Source organism: Myxine glutinosa, chromosome 7 (assembly GCF_964187855.1).
Source record: "Myxine glutinosa chromosome 7, kmMyxGlut1.1, whole genome shotgun sequence".
In the NCBI taxonomy this organism is placed as follows: domain Eukaryota; kingdom Metazoa; phylum Chordata; class Myxini; order Myxiniformes; family Myxinidae; genus Myxine; species Myxine glutinosa.
Window position 1 is genome coordinate 75,094,661 of NC_136267.1, and position 22,500 is coordinate 75,117,160.

Genomic DNA, 22,500 nt, shown 5'->3' on the forward strand with positions numbered 1-22,500 from the left:
AGATAGAGAGTCTGGGAAGAGCAAAATATTATAAACCACAAACATATGATTAGCATTTCAAACAGTTGCTAATTCTGTTTATAGTTTATAACCCTCTACATCCCCAAACCTCTACATCTACACCACTACAAAATGAAAAACACCTCACCACCACATAATTAAAAACACCACACCATCACGTAATTCAAAACACCTCACCACCACGTAATTCAAAACACCTCACCACCACGTAATTCCAAACACCTCACCACCACATATTTCAAAACACCTCACCACCATGTAATTCAAAACACCTCACCACTGCGTGATTCAAAACACCTCACCACCACGTGATTCAAAACACCTCACCACCACATATTTCAAAACACCTCACGACCAAGTAATTCAAAACACCTCACCGCCGCGTAATTCAAAACACCTCACCACCACGTAATTCAAAACACCTCACCACTACGTGATTCAAAACACCTCACCACCACATATTTCAAAACACCTCACCAGCATGTAATTCAAAACACCTCACCGCCACGTAATTCAAAACACCTCACCACCACATAATTCAAAACACCTCACCACCACGTGATTCAAAACACCTCACCACCACGTAATTCAAAACACCTCACCACCACATAATTCAAAACATCTCACCACCACGTAATTCAAAACACCTCACCACTACGTGATTCAAAACACCTCACCACCACGTAATTCAAAACACCTCACCACCACGTAATTCAAAACACCTCACCACTACGTGATTCAAAACATCTCACCACCACGTAATTCAAAACACCTCACCACCAAGTAATTCAAAACACCTCACCACCACATATTTCAAAACACCTCACCACCAAGTAATTCAAAACACCTCACCACCACATAATTCAAAACACCTCACCACCAAGTAATTCAAAACACCTCACCACCACATAATTCAAAACACCTCACCACCAAGTAATTCAAAACACCTCACCACCACATAATTCAAAACACCTCACCACCAAGTAATTCAAAACACCTCACCACCACATAATTCAAAACACCTCAGCACAATGTAATTCAAAACACCTCAGCATTACGTGATTAAAAATACCTCACCCCCACGTAATTTAAAACACCTCACCCCACCTAATTTAAAACACATCACCACCAAGTAATTTAAAACACCTCACCACCACATAATTCAAAACACCTCACCACCAAGTAATTCAAAACACCTTACCACCACATAATTCAAAACACCTCACCACCACGTAATTGAAAACGCCTCACCCCCATGTAATTTAAAATACCTCACCCCCACGTAATTTAAAACACCTCACCCCCACCAAATTCAAAACACCTCACCACCACATAATCCAAAACACCTCACCCCCATGTCATTCAAAACACCTTACCACCATGTAAATCAAAACACCTCACCACCACATAATTTAAAACACCTCACCACCAAGTAATTCAAAACACCTCACCACCACGTAATTCAAAACACCTCACCACCACGTAATTATAAATACCTCACCACCACGTGATTTAAAAACACCTCACCACCACGTGATTTAAAAACACCTCACCACCACGTGATTTAAAAACACCTCACCACCACATAATTCAAAGTACCACACAACCACGTGATTCAAAACCACCACCACGTTATTAAAAACACTTCACAACCACGGAAACAAAAGCTTGAGGGAGTAGTTAAGTGACAACACAGACACTGCACAAATATATATATATATATATACACACACACGCTGTTTCAATACCAACCAGAACGTTGTCTTACACTCACTTTCTTTCTAAATTATCCATTGTCTAAAAAATGCAGTTTAACATCCAAATCCTTAGAAATCTTCAAAATGCCAAACATGAACCCAGCCGGAGCATACTCTTCTCCGATCCCCTCCTCCCCCCTCCCCCACCCACTCCCCTCACCCAACATCATGTCTGCCAAGAACTACAAATGATATGTGAAGTGAGCAAATGGCAAGCTTTACCAAGATATCCCCATGTGCCTATTGACTTTTATTATTTTATGATCAATGTGGTGATTACGTACATTGAAGATAATGAAAAAATATTTTTAAAACCAACATGCAACTTAAAAGCATGTAAATATGCCTTCTGATCTGCTTCCTTCTCAGATTTCTTCTGCAATTGTAGTTGAAGTTTTTTTTTTTTTTAACGCACCATATCAATTCCAAACCTTCCGATTCACAATGTGTGCGTCTTTGCTGTCATAATTATCTTATTTTCAACGAGTATAGCACGGTCAGTCATTTCACCAACTTGCACAAACACGGAATACCACAAGTGAACTGTATTACATCGAGCTCTGTTTCACGAGTGAATGAATCACTTAATTCTATGACAAAATGTGTGATTCACCTTTATATTTTTTCATTTCACTATATCCATCATGATGCTTCCATAATAATGATTCAAATAAAATTGTAATTCTCAACGTACCCGTCACTGTTATGAATATGTGTGTTGAGGATCATTGTGAATTCATTCATTAATCTGTCATCATAGTCTATACATGAGTCGTTATTGAACTTTTGAGTAGCCAAGACATGAACTTTGCTTCCAGACGAGAACCATGGCAAACACTGTGTCTCTGTGGCAGCAGATACATACCCCCCGGGCCATTGTTCATTATACACACTCATCCTTCCTTTTGAAATCATTCACACCATTCGTATTTTCATGACACATTTTGTATCATATTGTGTGGTCGTTCTCCTAAAAACGTGACATGTCTTGACACCGCTTTTTTTTTGGACAACATTGAGGCTTGTGGAAGACAGGCAAAAACCTGATGATTCCGTGGCAGTGCAGTCATCTTTACAGCATGATCACCAACTCCACACTAGAAGTTGTGTATGAAGCAGTAAACAAATGACTCACACTTTCCCCCTGCAAAACTGTCAATAACACAGTTCTATTACACACATGCACTATTACTGACAGTAAAATTTACGCTATTTATTGATTTACCGTTTTATATAATCCGTGCTCTATCCTTTAAATGCAGTGCGTCAGGAAGCAGCAGATACCATTTTTAAAGTCATTGGTATGACTGCTGGGATCAGAATCAATCGATCGACTGACCAGACTCGGAGTTGACAATCTATCCATAATACCAGAGTCTGGTTCTTTTAACATACTCTTTTTTTTTCCTGTACAAGAACGAGGCTCATGGAAGAGCAAGGTAAAATTAACAAGGGGGGGGGGGGGGGGGAGGAAAAATTGGGCACAACCTGCAAGGGGATAAATGAACAGGAAGAGAAGAGAGAGAGAAGAGAGAAGAGAGAAGAGAGAGAGAGAGAGAGAGAGAGAGATAGATAGAGAGAGAGACAGAGAGGAGTGGAAACACTGAAACCAGCAAGTAAGAGGGTTGGAAGAGTTAATGGGAGTAATAAAGATCATGGGTCAGGATGGGGAGGGGGGGGGGTGGGTGTGACATGATGTGTGTCAGTCAATGGAGGGGGGTGACAGATTATATTTCATATTTGCTTTCACATTTTACCATCAGTTAATTTAATCTGTTCATTGATCATAACTTTGAGAATGGACAATGCATTCTAATAAATCCTGTTTCCTATTTCTTTGTCCACAGTCACTTAATTTCTATGTAATTGATGTAAAAGTACAGTGACAATCTCCTGCCTAAATACTACACACGATACATGTATAACCTCCTCTTGGGCCTTATATCACTGTAGGGGGAATTGTCCTGTAATTCAATTACAGGTAATGATAATGTAGGGCATCATGACTGTCGTGCCCACATCCCAGCAGTCCAACCTATTTCAGAAAGTGCAAGCTGTACATGCAGTTGTCGTGCTTGGTCCATGTAACAAACTTAGATTTTACACAATGCATCCAAGTACATACCGAGTCCCGGGTGTACATGCACAGAGATAAAGGAGTAAGGTAGTTGTTTTAGTCTGTCTGCATGGAAGTCAAACAAAATTGAAAAATCATTCAAAACAGGAAACTTACTGTTTTTAGGTATGTCAAACGTCACAAACAGGCTTGGATAACTAATTTACACCGGTACATAATTATATTGCTGCAGGGACATTATGGGGGTAAAGGATGTAGTATAATATAGTTATGTCATTCATATATGTTTAGCGTAAGAGTGCAGTATCGGCACATGTCACAATCAGGCACAAATAACTAATTTAACGTATTAAATTAGGTGTTGTAAAAGACAATGCATCAACGGCAGTGAAGTTCCGAAAAAAAAGAATAACAAGTATATTTACATTCAAAGCACACCACCCCCCATGCCAAATATATAAATATCCTCCAGCGCAGCATTGCCGGGGCACCCTTGGCACCCGGCAATACCGCCGCTCGGCTCATAGAGACTGAATTCGGTGGGAGAGGTGTACAATAATAATTGATTGATTAATTGCATAATTAAAATCAATAATTAGTAATCATAAACTAGCGGTAACCCGTGAAAATCACGGGCATAAATAGTGTTTATGTTCATACAAACGAACTTGCCCTTTCTCTTCCTTTCCGCTTCCTTTCAAAATAATTGTGTCAGTTGGCACCAACATTCATTCTGGCGGATCTCCTGAATATCGCTTTGTATTCAACTGCAGTATTGTCTCTTATAGCGTGGTTACTAGTAAGTATCCCCTTTACATTTCTGATCGCATTTATATTTGTATTAAAAGGCGTAGCATGCCTCTCGAGTCGCTGCGCGTCCGGCACACATCGGGACGTCTTCTTCTTCTCGGTATCAAGTGCAGCGTCTCACTGTGCGTAAAACAAAATGGCGCGGGTTATTCAAAACTTTTCACTGATTTTCAGCTTTTATTCCACACTTATAGACATTTGGAGACATAGGTATGCTTATATGGAAGGGTTAGACATAACTACATAGTATCACACAGGAGCAATAGCTGGAGAGAAGTTCCGATTACAAACTTCAGAGATAAGCGTTTTAATGATATAGATAATTTCTTAATCAAATGGCTAATAGCATACCTCAACCACCACCTCAAATGGTGGCTCGCAGGTAATTTAGATTTTGCTGGGAAATGCAAAGCAAGAGTTTATAAGACCCTTCCTATGGGGTGAGGGGGAAATTTGATACAATTTTTTCGATCCTATCATTGGGAATTTCCGATAGAATGACTCCTCCGCAAAATACAAGACTGGTGTACAGTACCTTGTCCGTTATCCTTTACTTTAAAAGAGCTCAAACTCGGCATGGCAAACCTTCAGAGTTGTAAAAGAGTTGTAAAATTCCTTGCTGTCTTCAAATAATATTTGCAAGACATTTGGAATTCCATTCCTCAACAGCTCGTTGAGGAATGGAATTCCTTGCTGTCTTGCAAATATTATTTGAAGACAGCAAGGAATTTTACAACTCTTTTCGGTATGTGGTGGGAGTTTGTGCAGCAAGGTGGGAGTGCATCAGGGGTCGGTACTAAAAAAAAAACAAAAAAAAACACCTTTAGAGGCCATTTTTCCCCGCAAAGCGGGGGTTGGCCTTTTTCGGGAACCGTGGTTGTTGTTGTTTTTTCGGTCCCCTATTTGAAGCAATGTTTTACGGCCGGATGCCCTTCCTGACACCAACCCTTTTTGCCGCCTTTAACGACAAACAGGGAATTACCAGTGAACTGGTACTCAATTAGCCGACCTCGGAAGGATGACAGGCTGAGTCAACCCCCCTGGCGTTAAATTCAGCGAACGACCGGGTTCGAACCCAGGATCCTTGGTATCCTAAGCCGGCACCCTAGCCGCTAGCCCAACACCAGGGTCAGGTCGGTACTAAGTCCACTACTATTTGTAGCTGTGATGGAGGTGCTGGCTCAGAACGTAAAGGAGGGTTTACCGTGGGAGTTGTTGTATGCAGATTATCTGGTGTTGATTGCGGAAAGTATGGATGGACTGAAGGAAAAGATGAACAAGTGGAAGGATTGTATGGAGACAAAAGGTCTGAAGGTGAATATCGGAAAGACGAAGGTGATGGCAAGTGGTAAAGCATGTGGTGAGGTGGAAAGAACTGGGAAGTGGCCGTGTGCTGTGTGCAGGAAGGGTATCGGAGTGAACTCCATTCAATGTACAATGTGCGCTGAGTGGGTTCATCAAAAATGTAGTGGTCTGAGAGGGTCATTTACCAGTGTGGCAGCTACATTCAAATGTAAGGTGTGCACAGAGAGAGCTGCAGATGGAGGAAATGTTGAGTTGGATCTTGGAGACGGCGTGAAGCTGGAAGGTGTGAAAACATTTTGCTACCTCGGAGACATGCTGAATGGAGAAGGTGGATCAGACTCGGCAACGGTTGCAAGAGTGAGATGTGCATGGAAGAAGTTTCGGGAACTGAGTGGCGTGCTGATGAGGAGGAGAGTGTCGCTGAAGCTGAAGGGAAAGGTGTATGCTGCATGTGTGAGAAGTGTTATGATTTATGGGAGCGAGACATGGGTAATGAACGTAGAGCAGCAACGAAGACTGGAAAGGGTGGAAATGCGAATGGTTCGATGGATGTGCGGAGTATCGTTGAGAGAGAGGAAGACAAATGATGAATTGCAAAAGATGATGGGAATATTGCCTGTGATTGATGCTGTGAAGAGGAACAGGCTGAGATGGTTTGGTCATGTGTTGAGGAAGGATGAAAGTGACTGGTTGAGAAGAGTGATGGAAATTGATGTAGAAGGAAGTAGAAGACGGGGAAGACCGAGAAAGACTTGGCTAAAGATGGTGGAAGAAGAAATGTGGGCAAGGGGGTTAACAAGGAGAGATGCAGAAAATAGGGCAAAATGGAGAAGATTGTCATGGGGACCGCAAGGCTAACCCCCGCTCTAGCAGGGAAAATGGCCTTAAAATGCATGTTGTTTTCCCGATACTGTACAGTACTTACAAACAAATGCCATTTCTGTTGATGCCAATGGTATGCAACTGTTTAAGTCAAACTGCGCTAATAATACGTCTTTATCTGACAAAACACCTTTGTCTCTATAATTTGTGTTCAGACAATAATTTGTGTATATTTCATTGCTATATTAAATATTATATCCCCATAATGTTCATGTATTCAAATCTGACCTGACCAATTTGTCTGAAATAACTTGTCGATAATTATGTAAGGATATAAAGGGAAGCTTAACAGAGGATACCATTTGGCTTGTGCTTATGCTTTATGATTTATCTGTCAATGTACGAGTACTATGCACTTTTCTGTAATAACTTTGTTCTAACCACACTCATCATCATCAATGTACCATACTTTTTACAAAGTGTCAGTCGGTGTTGCTGAAGCAGTCACTTGGCAAGGGGGTTGGTTTGCCATTGCCTCCAAGCACTCAGTCAAGGCAGGAATTTGTAATTTAGCCAGGGTGCTGGCAATAACTTGCCTATGCTTCATGAAAGGCACCGTGGGATGTTTAACGTCCACCAACGACCAGTGCTGGCAGACGGATCCTCAAGCTTAATGACCTTATGATGGATGATGCACACATTGCTTATATCACGGTGCATGTGAAATATCAGAGTGACAGTTTATAGCTGGATCGAGATTCTAATCCAGACTCGAGAGCTCAAAGGCGAGTGTGTATACCTCGAAGCTATCCTACCAGCCAGTAACGACAATAAACCCAAGTAAATAGGCACGTCTGTTTTATAATTAACTCACCAACATGTCCCATTTATTCTCAAAGCAGGGAGGTGTATACAGAGCAAAAGCACACAATGGCCTACTTTTTAAGAGACGCAGTTAGTTCGTTAATTTCCATGATCTGAATGCAGAGAGAGAAGAAACGCATGTGACAAAATGCAGCATCCCTGGCAGGACTACATTGACACAGCAATTATGTGTAGTCCAACGCTGTTCTGCTCTCCCATTAACTTTAACACTTGGATAAAAAAAAGATTATTATCGGGAATAAAATCGAACATCAAATTCCCAGGTTTATAAGACGAGTACAACCGCTCACTACAGGAGCGGCAAGAATGTCATTCCTCTTTGGGGTATATATATTACAGACTATCTATGGTGGGGTCTCAAGAACATTGGGTGTGTGTTCATTTACCAAGTTTCTTGTGGAGCAATCGCCAAGTGGTTTAAGCATTCGAGCAAGCACTCCATTCAAAACCGTTAAGGACTGGATGGCTTAGCAAGCGCAAGCTAGCTGCTTGGTAAATGAGCACACCCCGGTCTTCCTCCCTTTCAGTTTCGTGTTAAACAGCAGGAGCGAGTTTCAAAAGTTCACTACGAAAAACGCCATGTTAGCGGCAGAAAGGGCCATGCTATTAACCTAACCCCTGTGGAGTATATAGAGTTATTGATGTCTGAGGCAAGACATCAGAGTGATCTTCGCTCAGTTCTGTAAGTAAAACTTATCTCACGGATGTCGGGATTCCTCCAAATTTCTTTATTTAGTGTTATAAACAGCATTAGCGACTGTTTAAAAAGCTAATCATACGTGTTTGTGGTTTATAATATTTTTACTGCTGGTAGAAGCCGTTGCTCCCACGAAAACGCCATGATAAACTGTTTATAAACGTTGACACGATGTTTGTTCAAGGAGAAAAAACCCCTTAGGGAGGTGGGATATTATTGGTATTAATTATGTTTTGTAATAACATTAATATTATGCTATTATCGTTAGTTTTGTTATTAGAAGCGGCATTGGAAAAAAGCCACGATAAAGCTAATTTAACATTGATATAAACCTCAACATGAAACCCCATTGACGGCAATGGTGGGGAAAACCCGCTTGAGGGGAGAAAACCCCCTTAGGGAGGGGGGGGGGAAATGAATGCACTACAACCTTCATTATGTAACCTTTATTCATCCTGTCAAGTTTGGTTAAGATTGGATAAGTAACGATGGAATGTATCGTGGTCAAAAAATCATCAGACAGACAGACAGACAGACAGACCGACAGACAGTTGCCTTATTGCGTATTTTTGTATGATAATTGAAAGTGGCAAGTGAGCCCGTGAATGAGTGCGGTAGTAATTATATGCTCGTATGTTTATAACCAAAGTCCCTGTACATTCAAAGGGGAAACCTTTTCCAAAACAAAGCAGGGAAATTGCATACTGATAATGTCACATTGCAACCTACACACTTAAGCAAGATCCTCAGGTAAAATGCATAATATAAATATACTAGTCACCCGTGGGAATCCTTACGGGCATGGACGTGTGTGACATTTGGACATCTTAATTTAGTTGCTGCACATTCAGTTTTACAAAATGGTTACTGGCAATTTATCAGATGCACAAATGACGTAATCTACACAATGTATTTACTTCTGATAACATGTGAATGCATGTGTGTGCACATGGGAAATACAGTTTGAAATGTGTCATTACATCTCATGTAAATTGCGACTTCAAGAGCTCAAATCCTCTCCATCCCTACCCCAATCCCTCCCACATCACACAAACACACACACACACACACACACACACACACACACACACACACACACACACACACACACACACACACACACACACACACACACACACCTCATTTTTTCATTTCTGTTACTCACAATGCTGTGTCTCTCTTATTCACAGACACGCACACACATACATCCACACACACACACACACATATATATGCACATATATACATATATACACATATATATACACAAAGAATTAAGTTAAGCACCCCCCCCCCCCCCCCCCGTTTTTTTACAACCTCGCACATTACAAGTTTGTTGTCGTCACAACAGTGTAATATACCCATGATATTGCTATATTTTCTGGAGAAGTGATATTATGGTCACATAAAAACATAACAATCATGCCGTTTTCAATATTTTATTCTGAATAATTTAAGGTGAAATTTTTTGGGAATTTTAGGCATATTTTCACCTCAATTTAAGTATGGAGCTATAGGTCCATCACGGACAGTGTGGATGACGTTTATGTTTTCTAACGTACAGTCATTGTTCTGAGAAGACCTCTAGCGATCTTTGCGTCAATAACGTGTGTAGGACCCACGTGATCGGATCACTGACTCAACCCTACGTCTCATAGACCCGGTAAGCCGTCGTATGCGTTGCTGTGGCAGGTTGTTCCATTCCCGATGTAATGCACGTTCCAATTCATCCAGATTGGCTATTGGAGGGACCATCTTAGCAATTTGTCGTCCCAACATGTCCCAAACGTGCTCGAGGGGGTTCAGGTTCAGGACAGGATTAGGGGGTGCCACACACACACACACACACACACACACAAACACACACACACACACATACACATATACACATGTATAAATACAGATACATACATACACACACACACACACACACCCACACACATACACACACACACACACACACCCACACACACACCCACACACATACACACACACAAAGACACATATATATATATATATATATATATATATATATATATATATATATATTGTTGTGGATATGAGGACTGTATATTTTTTGATTGTGTGCTGTACTATTGTGATTATTGTTTATTCTGTGCCTCCTGCCTCCGGAGCTGTGTAAAGACCAAAAGGGCGTCCCATAGTCCACAAGCATACACGTCAGCCAAGTAATAGAATATACCTGTCGATAGTTATCTCTTATTCTGTGTTTTAGGATAAGGCTGTGTCTCCCATTAATTGAAAGTACTCCATTGCACCAGTGAAAGAGAATAGATCCCCTTTCCTTCCCATCCCCAAAATCTCCATCCAATATTACATCCCCTCTCGTCATTGCCGAGCCTCGATTGCCCATATTACCTCCCCTCCAATAACCGCCATTGACCACGAGGCTCGAGTCAGGGAAGAAAGGCGTGTCTCCACCTCGTCATAGAGGGGGAGGAGTGAACCAGCCCCGCTCGACCAACCATGAGCCAGGGGTTTGGCTACAGAGGGCGGAGGAAGAGCGGTCGGGGAGGTTCGCAAAGGTTGAGGGGCGGGGGCCTATATAACCCAAGGCAGGGGTGTGGCCAAAGGAGATGAGTTTTTACCGGCAGACACAAGGGAGCCCAAGCCGTGGAGAGGAGTCAGAGAGATTCGCTTTTACAAGAGTCCTGAAGCAAGAGAGGAAGTTGTTGGACTGGGTGGGACTAAGGAAGGAGAGAGAACCCGTCACACCAATCCCCCAAGCTCCGCGTTGGCTCCACCAAGCGTTCAGCTCCACCAAGCTCCGCGTTGGCTCCACCAAGCGTTCAGCTCCACCAAGCTACGTGTTGGCTCCACCAAGCTCCGTGTTGGCTCCACCAAGCGTTCACCTCCAGCCATCCACCTCCTGCAATTCCCCGTGTGAGTCGTCTTTTGTTTGTTCTGTCCTGGGTTAATTAAGTCTGTATAAGCTAGTATTTTCCCTGTGTCACCTGCGTCTTATGTGCTTGTAAATAAACGTGACTGCTTTCTTTTTGCTTGTGTGTAAATAGTCAATAAATTCAGTCGTATTTCCAAACCTTTCTTTGCCTTCGTTTTCCTCTTTGCATTGCGTCGTTTTCGTCTTTTCCCTCATTGAGCAGCTAGGGTGCGATACGGCCAAAGTCTGGGTGAATCGGGTGAGTTTTGTTAGGTCGCGGTTTTAAACCACCGCTCGGTCTATAACATCCTAACCGCGATCTATAACAATTGGTTGTCAGGAGTTGGATTCGAACCTGGGACTAAATTTATTTAGCCCAAATTTTGGAACACCAATTGTACTATTAGAGTAACAATTGGTGTCGAGGAGTGAGATTCGGACCCGGGACTAAATTAGTTAGGCCCAAATTTTGGGAGGGAAAATCGATTCGGAGCGCGTACTGCGCTCGACAAAATCGATCCGGAGCGCGGTCCCGCGGTTACTGCGCTCGACGAAATTATAACAGCAAAATTTGGATTTGTGTTACGAAACTCGAATTTTGAAAGTCGCGCTATGGCGGATCAAGACGGCTGGGGTCCGGTAGGGGAGAGTGAAGCAGGGTCGGTCCAGGACCAAATTGAGACACGTGAGGAGAGCGAAACAGCGGGGGTAGCAGACGCGCGAAATGGCGCCTCGCACATTTGCTACGGCGGCCGCACCCGCTGCACAAGTGGGAGGGATGGCCCAAATGCAGGCCCTCATGGAGCAATTTATGGCACAAATGAGGGCCTCTATGGAAGAGTCAATGTATAATTGGAAGAGGGATGCCATGTCAGACGAATCCGGGTGTGATCTAAAAAAATTGAGGGAGGAATCCAGGTGTGAAGTGGAAAAACGGATATCAGAGGCAAGGGAGCAGAGGGACAGAGACCGCAAGTTGGGCGAAAGGGTCCCAGGGGTGCACAAGGAAGTAACGCGGGTCGAAAAGCGCTGGTTGAGTGAAGCGGAGGAAAGCACGGGTACAATGACGCGGGTAGAAATCGCGACACGGTGTTGGGAAAAGCCGGCGACCGCTGGGGTAGAGGAGGGTGTTTTATTAAAGCCAACGGTCGCCGAGGTTAATAAAGAAAAAGCAGTAGCGGGAATAATTAAAATTGAAGAGATGACGGAGGTAGCCCGGGAATTGCAGGGAGAAATGGATTATGTACAAAGTCCCTGCTCACATCACGATGCTGTGCTTAACCCGAATGGAAGTTTGCAGGTTCACGTGGAGAAAAGGATCCCCCAGGTGAGTCGTGCTGTTGTGTATTGTGCGGGGAGATTTTGTAAGAGGATGTTTAGCGACAAAATAATTTTCGCGCGCTTGGGATCGAGGAAGCACCCGGGCGTTGGTGAAGGGTCCCGAGTGAGTGGAAATGGCACGCGTGGGAGGAAAAAGTGTGCGTCGGCGAGTGGGTGTGTTATAAAGTGTGGGAGTGAAACCGAGTGCGAGCGAGAATGCACGTCGGTGTGTACGGGGTGTGACACAGGGAGTGAGAGCAATACGGAGTGCACGCCCATGGTGAGTGTTACGGAGGACGTAACGGAGGAGAGGTGTGGACCGAAGTGTGCGCAAGAGGTGTGGTGTGTAACAGAGAGAGCGTTGGTGGAATGTACGGACGGCGTTGGAACGCCAGGTTTTGTGAGGGTGAAAGGGGTAGCGTATGCTTGTAAGCATGCAAGTAAAGCGTCGACGGTAACCAGGGTAGTGGTTAGGGCGACGGATAGCCGATGCGAGCGCTCGGTGCGAGGGGGGGTGCTTTGTTGGGTGCGAGGCCCGGCGCGGGTCGATGCTGCGTCGCTTCTCTTCGAAGCGTCGTTGCCGATTCGGGCTTGGCCCCGCCCCGCACGGTCGAGTCCGGGCTTTGTCGGGCGAGGCGACCGGTCCGGTTCGAGGGCGAGTGGGAGGAAGCGGAACGGTGCCCCCTCGTGGGGACGGGGTTCCGACCGGGGGAGATGGAGCCATCGGGCCCGGGACCGCAAGGTGCCGCGCCGAGATGGTGCGTGGAATCTCGGTCCAACCAAACCACCTCCCTTGAACCGAAAGCCGGACGGATTCAACCTGCAGGCAACCAAACCACCCGAATTCATTGCTCGGCTTTACGAAGCCGAGTTTAATGATGTCATGACGCACCGAGGCTAGGATATAGCGGACTGTGATGATGGTGATCGTGATAGTGATAGTGTTTTGGACCCAAAATTAGAGAAAAACAAAATTTGATGATTGGCAAAGGATTGGCAGTAATGATTGGCAGATGATTAGTGATTGGCAAATTTTTGATTGGTTGGAATTTAGGTGTACAAAATTGATAGTGAGAGACCCCCGATGTGGTGGGATGGCAAATCCACCATCCCTCACAGACGTGGGGCAAAGGAGCTATAGTTTATGGGGTGTATGGCAGTGAAAACTAGCCCGGGTGGGTTAGGTTATATTGTAGGGATCTAGAAGAGATTGACATTAGGTAACGTTAAGGTTAGTTAGTGACTGATACCTGTAGTGGGGACGCAGGTAGATTAGTGTGGATGATAATGACGTGGGAGCGCAATAGTTTAAAGGGATGACTGGGAAGCGCAAGTTTCAGAAGGGAGTAGTTAGCTGAGATGATGCCGTGTGTGTGAGAATTGAACAGGTGTGATTGCACAGGTGTGCAACTGGACAGGTGTGTGGAGCAGTGTATGAGGGAGTAGTGGTGATTGTGTGTTGTGTTGACCAACTGGTCCAGGAAGAGGAGGAGGGTGCAGGTGGCACCAGGTAGGATTGCACAGGTGTGCAACGACAGGTGAATGAAAGACAGGTGTATGGAATAAATGGTATGGAGTATTGGAAAGGATGGTCGTGGAGTGAGTATGGTGGAAATTGTGGAGTGGAGTGGATGGTGCGAAGGTGTGGATGGGGGAAGAGTGGACCCCTTTCACGAGTACCCGGGGCGGGTAGTGTAAGTGTTAGGTAGAGGGTATAGGTAAATTGTGGTTGGAGATTGGCATTTGTGGTGCGGTTGCAGAATGGTGTTGTGAATGGGTGCATTAGTGTTGTGGAAATGGCTGGGCGTGTAGCCTGTTAGTGTGTGTAGTTGGTTGGGCACTCCACCACTGTGAGGATGTCGGCCAGGTGAGGCCGCAGGTGGGCTCTGGGAGCCGGTAGAGTTGTGGATGGGGCCCGAGGATCCGGAGGATGGACCCGGGTAGCCCAGTGCCAGAGAGGGCACCGAGTGGGGAGAGCGCCAGAGGGCCTTCCCCAGGTAGTTAGGTTAGGGCAGGGAGCAGGTAAGCTCGGAGGCAACTGCAGTGGTGGGGGTGTGCAGGTGGGTAGACCTGCTGGGAGAGTTACACGTCGCGGCCCAGAAATTGTGCGAGGGCACCGGGAGATGAATCGGGGGAGTGAGACCCCAAATTGAAAAGCACCACAGTTTGATCAATGGGAATTGGTTATTAGAACCCATAGTGTAAGTTGGCCAATGGATTGGCAGGGAAAGACCCCGGGTAGTGTAAAGTGTGTTAATGTCATTTAGAAAGTAGTTAGGATGAAGTCTCCTCGCACCATCTGCATCCACTCACCTGAGGTGACAGGTACTCCACACCATGCCATGGTTTAATTATTTTTATGATGCAAATGTTTGGATTGTGAGACGCATCATGACGTGGGTGTGACATTGTGCTTTGATGTTCCATCTCTGCCTCCTTATGAGGATTGATGATGAATTTGGTGATGGCAAATTTTGAAGTAGAGGGATTGTGGAGACGAATTTGGTATAGGGGAAATATGGGGAAGACGTGACAGTAGTGACGAATTGGTAATGTGTAGGTTTTGTACATATGGGGTAAGGGCAAGGGTGGGCTAGGTAACAGGGGGGTGACGTACGGTAGGGACGAGCTTTCTCACTTCGCCCTCCGTACGCATTTCGCCTTGCATTGCCTTTTTGACGTGTACCCTTGTGACCTTACCCCTCGCTCAATTGTCTTTCTTTTGTCTCCCACATGACCTGTGCGCCGTTGGGCGCCGAGGGGAGCGTGCGTGGGTCGGCCATTGTGCGCCCGAAATTCCCAGAACCAGCTGTCTGCATCGATGCACCACATTATGGACCACATGCCTGTGGCCGAGCACCACTTATGGACCCCATGGGTTGGGGCATGGCCCCTCTGCTGGAACCGGCCATGAGGGCCCGAAATCTTGCTGGCGGACCTTGGCCACAGGGCACCGATGCCCCACAGGTGAACCACACTAGTCGGCCCTGTGGGCCATAAATACAATAAATAAGAAGGACACATTGGGCACACTTTATTGCAAATAGGCCGCCAGTAAGCAAAGCAAAAGAGAATGACAACATCTGGAAGACAAATAATAATAACCAGCAGAGGGAGCCGAAGAAGCAAGAGATCACCTGCAGGGTTAGGGGTTGTTGAATTTATTTTATTGATGAACAGTGGTGACTGCACTGATTGGTGCTTGAGGGTGTGTTGGTGCGTTATAGGTGCGTTCATGGTGCATTGATGCAGAGCAGACTGTCTCCCCCCCAGAAAGAACAATTACAGGTCCTGGGTTAGTTTTGTAAATAAAAATAGCGTCAGTGTAAATAATGCTCCCCACCGTCAGTGTTTAGTTTGAAGACCATTCCGCAATTCGGTTAACTGTGGGCGTAAGTCTGTTAGGCAGGGTGCAATGGAGCAGCGGGACACATTTATTTATGTTTTAAAACTGTCGCACTCAGGGTCAGGTTAAAAGTAGAGGGAACTACACCTACGTGTCACACTAAATAAAAGTTGTAGGCCCGGGACGTGCCTAAGAGGAGGAGGGTGCAGTGTTGTGGATATGAGGACTGTATATTTTTTGATTGTGTGCTGTACTATTGTGATTATTGTTTATTCTGTGCCTCCTGCCTCCGGAGCTGTGTAAAGACCAAAAGGGCGTCCCATAGTCCACAAGCATACACGTCAGCCAAGTAATAGAATATACCTGTCGATAGTTATCTCTTATTCTGTGTTTTAGGATAAGGCTGTGTCTCCCATTAATTGAAAGTACTCCATTGCACCAGTGAAAGAGAATAGATCCCCTTTCCTTCCCATCCCCAAAATCTCCATCCAATATTACATCCCCTCTCGTCATTGCCGAGCCTCGATTGCCCATATTACCTCCCCTCCAATAACCGCCATTGACCACGAGGCTCGAGTCAGGGAAGAAAGGCGTGTCTCCACCTCGTCATAGAGGGGGAGGAGTGAACCAGCCCCGCTCGACCAACCATGAGCCAGGGGTTTGGCTACAGAGGGCGGAGGAAGAGCGGTCGGGGAGGTTCGCAAAGGTTGAGGGGCGGGGGCCTATATAACCCAAGGCAGGGGTGTGGCCAAAGGAGATGAGTTTTTACCGGCAGACACAAGGGAGCCAAAGCCGTGGAGAGGAGTCAGAGAGATTCGCTTTTACAAGAGTCCTGAAGCAAGAGAGGAAGTTGTTGGACTGGGTGGGACTAAGGAAGGAGAGAGAACCCGTCACACCAATCCCCCAAGCTCCGCGTTGGCTCCACCAAGCGTTCAGCTCCACCAAGCTCCGCGTTGGCTCCACCAAGCGTTCAGCTCCACCAAGCTCCGTGTTGGCTCCACCAAGCTCCGTGTTGGCTCCACCAAGCGTTCACCTCCAGCCATCCACCTCCTGCAATTCCCCGTGTGAGTCGTCTTTTGTTTGTTCTGTCCTGGGTTAATTAAGTCTGTATAAGCTAGTATTTTCCCTGTGTCACCTGCGTCTTATGTGCTTGTAAATAAACGTGACTGCTTTCTTTTTGCTTGTGTGTAAATAGTCAATAAATTCAGTCGTATTTCCAAACCTTTCTTTGCCTTCGTTTTCCTCTTTGCATTGCGTCGTTTTCGTCTTTTCCCTCATTGAGCAGCTAGGGTGCGATACGGCCAAAGTCTGGGTGAATCGGGTGAGTTTTGTTAGGTCGCGGTTTTAAACCACCGCTCGGTCTATAACATCCTAACCGCGATCTATAACAATATATATATATATATATATATATATATATATATATATATATATATATATATATTGTTGCGGATATGAGGACTGTATTTTTTTTTGATTGTGTGCTTTATTATTATTATTATTGTTATTCTGCGCCCCCTGCCTCCGGAGCTGTGTAAAGGTCAAAGGGCGTCCCATAATTAGTCCACAAGCATACACGTCAGCCAATCATAGAATACCCCTGTTCGATAGTTATATCTTATTCTGTGTTTTAGTGTAAGGCTGTGTCTCCCATTAATAGAAGTACTCCATTGCACCAAGTGAAAGAGATAGATTCCCTTCATTCCCATTCCCAAAACCTCCATTCCCCCTTTTCGTCAATTGCCAACTGCATTTTGGGCGGTTTTCCCTTCATCCGCCATTGACCACGAGGCAGGGTTGGGGAAGAAAGGCGGGTCCCCACCTCGTCTTAGAGGGGAGGAGTGAACCAGCCCTTGCCGACCAACCCAGAAGGAGGGGTTGGCTTTAGAAGGCGGAGAGAGAACGTTTTGGGGAGGTTCGCAAAGGGTCAAGGGTGGGGCTTATATAACCCGAGGCAGAGGCCCCTGGAGAGAGTCGAGGAGGGAGGAGATCAGAAGACAGAAAGGCCTTGAGTTGGACTAAGCAAGAGAGGAAGTTGTTGGACTGGGTGGGACTAAGAAAGAGAGAGAAAGAGTCCTGAAGCTTGTGAAGGAAGGAGAGAGAACCCGTCACACCAACCCCCCACCAGCCGCGTTGGCTCCACCAAGCGTTCACCTCCACCAAAGCTCCACCAAGCTCCGCGTTGGCTCCACAAAGCATTCACCTCCACCAAGGCTCCACCAAGCTCCGCGTTGGCTCCACCAAGCGTTCACCTCCACCAAAGCTCCACCAAGCTCCGCGTTGGCTCCACCAAGCGTTCACCTCCAGCCATCCACCTCCTGCGATTCCTGTCATCATTCCCCGCGTGAGTCTGTCTTTTGTTTGTTCTGTCCTGGGTTAATTAAGACTGTAGGTAAGCTAGTATTTTCACTGTGTCACCTGCGTCTTATGTGCTGTAAATAAACGTGACTGCTTTCTTTTTGCTTATGTGTGTAAATAGTAAATAAATTTAGTAGTATTTCCAAACCTTTCTTTGCCTTCGTCTTCCTCTTTGCATTCGTCGTTTTCGTCTTTTCCCTCATTGAGCAGCCGCGGTGCGATCCGACCAACGTTTGGGTGGAATCGGGTTCTAATCGGGGAATAACTGTTCGGTCGCGGCAATACCAACCGCTCGGTAAAATAACATCTTTAACCGCGTCCGCAACAATTGGTAGTCAGGAGTTGGGATTCGAACCTGGGACTAAATTTATTTAGCCCAAATTTTGGACACCAATTGTGTTATTACCGCAACAATTGGTGTCGAGGAGTGGGATACGAGGCCCGAAGCACGCTTAACGCGCTCGAAATTACAAGCTGCTGGAAATTTGTGTTGTAAAGCAAAAACCCGAATTTTGAAATCGCGCCATGGCTGGTCAAGGCGATCGGATGCCGGTGGGTGAGCTAGAGATAGACGGGGTGGAATCGACCCAGGACCTCGGGGAAATGTATATGGAGGATGTGGTTGAGGCGGTATCAGACGCGCAAAATGGCGCTCGCGCACGAGGTTACGGGCGCGCAAAATGGCGCCTCGCACATGGCCACGGAGCCCGCGACCGTAGCAGCGCCGCTGGTGGATTCGAACCTTTTTTTCCTGCAAATGAGGGCCCTTATGGGACAAATGGGAGACCAAATTGGAGGTTTGAAAAAACAGTATAGAGGCTCAGAGTGAGCAAATGGGAGCAATGAGGGGCGAAAAGGGGGGCAAAATGGGAGAAATGGGGGAACGGCTAGAAGCTAAATTTGAGGGGTTAGACAACGGGATAAAAGAGGTAAAGAATGGGTTAACGGGGGTGGAAAATAGAATGGCTGCCCAGGAGAATCAGTTAGAGGGGGTTAAAAATGGGTTAATGGGGTTAGAAAATAGGATGGAAGACAAATTGCGGGAAATAGGGGAGCAATCCGCCCGGGAAATCGAACAGATGGGGAACCAGATAGAGGAAGTGAAAATCGGGTTAGAAAGTAAATTGGATGCTCAGAGGGATGAATTGGGACAGATGAGGGTGGCATCTACAAAGGAGATGGAGGAGATGAAGGAGGAGATACGACGAGGTGTAAGTGAGGAGGTCTCGGGGGTACGCGAGGAGGTAAAGTGAGGCGAAAAGCGTATAGAGAAAGAGGTGAGAAATGGAACGGCCAGGTTACAAGGGGGAATAGAAGATCTGACGGAGGAGGTGGAACAGCTGACAGAGGGACAAACGGAGTTAGTGGAGCAGGTTCAAAGGAACACTGCGGTACTAGGAGGGTTAAAGGCGACACAAAAAGAAATTAAAAACGACTTAATAGCGACACAGAAGCAATGTCAGATGGTACGTGAGGGACTGACAATGAGGGTGGACGAGGTGATAGAGATAATGGAGACGAAGGACCGAGAGGTGAGGACGCACATAGAAACGGTCAAAATAGCCTTAGAGGACGAACTTGAGGAGACGCACCGGGAAATAAAAGAGGTGAAGCAAAAATTAGAGGAAGTGGAAGAAGAGGTGAGTGAAATTAAGAAGGGACGGACAGAAACTAAAAGAGAAATCCAGGAGGAGGTGATGGAATATGTACAAGGTCGGTGCTCAACTCATGATGTGCTTCTCACTAACCAAATAAAGAGTTTGCAGGTGGCAGAAGAGGTGCGACGAAGAGGTGCCAAGGTGAGTGGCGATATACGTGGAAATGTACATGATGTGAGGGGAGCTTCAGTCGGCTTGGGGGTTGTTGTGGACCCGGGTGTTCGTGAGAGGCCGTTGGTGAAGTGTGCGACAGGTCTGGTGTGCGAAAGAGGAGGTGAGCGAGAATGTCCGACTCTGGGGTGTGTGAGGAAAAAGTGCGCGCCAAGGAGTGAGTGTGCTGTCGAGAGCGAGTTGGTCGAAGCGCGTGTGCAAGGGGGTACATGGAAGCGCGGTGTGGTAAGTGTTACGGAGGAAGTAACGAAAGAGTGTGCGCAAGAGGATGCGCGAGAAAGGTGTGTAACAGACAGGTGCATGGGGAAAGAGTGCGCTGTCAAGAGTAAGGGGGAATGCACGCCTGTGGTGAGTGTTACAGAGGGTGTAACGGGAGAGTGTGCGCAAGAGGATGCGCGAGAAAGGTGTGTAACGGACAGGTGCATGAGGAAAGAGTGCGCTGTCGAGAGTAAGGGTGAGTGCGCGACCGAGAGTGGAGGTGAGAGTAGTGAGAGTGGCACCGAGCGTGAGTTAGTTGTGACAGGTGAGCGAGGATGTACACCTGGAGTGGTAGAGCGTGTGTGGGAATGCACACTTGAGTTGGTCGTGAGGCACGTGGTTGGGTGTGCGAGTGAGAGCACACCTGTGGTTGTCACAGAGGAGGTGACCGAGGAGGGGGCGCGAAGAGGTGTGTTGGTGAGGTGTGCGAGCGACGAGTGCGTGCAAAGGTGTTCGGTGGTCAGGTGTGTGACCAAGTCTGTGAGCGGAATGGGTGTACCTGGGCGTGGAAGAGAAGGTGCAATGACGAGGAGAATGGGAATAGCTGGATGTATGAGCAAGAAAGGGGTAGCGTATGCGTGTAAGCATGCAGGTGAGGCATCGACGGTAACCGGGTTAGCGGTTAGAGCGACTTATAGCCGAAACGGGCCCTCGGTGCGTGCCGGGCTTCGCGTGCCGCGAGAACCAGTGGGGATCCGAGCCACGGCGGGTTCGAAAGGACCGCCGTACGCGATCCACGCTGGGCCTCGCTTGGAACGGCCGCGTCCGTGCTCCACTAGGCGGAGCGGGCAGTCCGATAGGAAGGGTCGTCATGGCGACAACTTTTTGTTGAGGCTTTCCGGCAGGTCGAGATCGGGCCATGGGATGGCTCCACGCCGAGGTGGTGCGTGGGATCTCGGCCCGGGTAAACCTCCGTCCCTGCACCGAGTGCCGGACGCATCCAGCCGCCGGCACCAAACAACCCGCATTCATTGCTCGGCTGTACGAAGCCGGGCTGTAGACGTGAATTGGCGCACCGAGAGGATCTAATAAGTAGACGGGTGATGAGGTTAGTGTTTTGGCCCCGAAATTAGAAAAACAAAAAGTCATGATTGGTAATGGTACAGTGATTGGCAAATGATTGGCAAATTTTTGATTGGCTGAAATTTGGTGAGCAAAATTGATAGTGGGACCTCGCCGATGTGGTGTGATGGGCAATCCACCATCCCTCACAGCGGCGGGGGGCAAAGGAGCACTAGCTTATGGGGTTGATGGCAGTGAAAACTAGCCCGGGTGGGTTAGGATATTGTGTGTAGGGACCTATAAGATGACATTAGGTAACGTTAAGGTTAGTTAGTGACAAGGATACCTGTAGTGGGGACGCAGGTAGATTAGTGTGGATTATAATGACGAGGGAGCGCAATAGTTTAAAGGGGCGACTGGGAAGCGCAAGTTTCAGAGGGGAGTAGTTAGATGAGATGATGCCGTGTGTTTGAGGATTGCACAGGTGTGCAACTGAACAGGTGTATGGAGCAGTGTATGAGGGAGTAGTGGTGATGGGTGTTGTGTTGACCAAATGGTCCAGGAAGAGGAGGAGGGTGCAGGTGGCACCAGGTGTGAGTGCACAGGTGTGCAACAACAGGTATGGAGAATGGTTGTGTGGAATAAATGGTAGTGTGGAATATCTGGAGTATTGGAATGGATGGTCGTGGAGTGAGTATGGTGGAAATTGTGGAGTGGAGTGGATGGTGCGAAGGTGTGAATGGGGGAAGGATGGACCCCCATCACGGATACCCGGGGCGGGTAGTGTAAGTGTTAGGTAGAGGGGATAGGTAAATTGTGGTTGGATATTGGCATCTGTGGTGCGGGTGAGAGAATGGTATTTGGATGGGTGCATTAGTGTTGTGGAAATGGCTGGGCGTGTAGCCTGATAGTGTGTGTAGTTGGTTTGGGCACTCCACCACTGTGAGGATGTCGGCCAGGTGAGGCCGCAGGTGGGCTCTGGGAGCCGGTAGTTGTGGATGGGGCCCGAGGATCCGGAGGACGGACCCGGGTAGCCCAGTGCCAGAGGGCACCAGGGGGTGACAGAGCCAGGAAGGGCCTTCCCCAGTTAGATAGGTTAGGTAAGGAGCAG

The 22,500-nt window shown here is 46.7% G+C and overlaps 2 protein-coding genes across 2 annotated transcripts in view; one reads left to right on the forward strand and one right to left on the reverse strand.

The window, feature by feature from the left end:
• Positions 1-22,500, reverse strand: part of LOC137431330 (zinc finger protein 608) — a 1,424,803-nt gene that overhangs the window by 1,267,820 nt on the left and 134,483 nt on the right. The window lies entirely within an intron of this gene.
• The window catches only part of LOC144892865 (uncharacterized), a 129,896-nt gene continuing 119,396 nt past the window's right edge, over positions 12,001-22,500 (forward strand). Inside the window, exon 1 of the mRNA XM_078781197.1 lies at positions 12,001-12,576. Within this exon, the coding sequence (XP_078637323.1) occupies positions 12,001-12,576 (576 nt within the window). The remainder of the gene's footprint in view (positions 12,577-22,500) is intronic.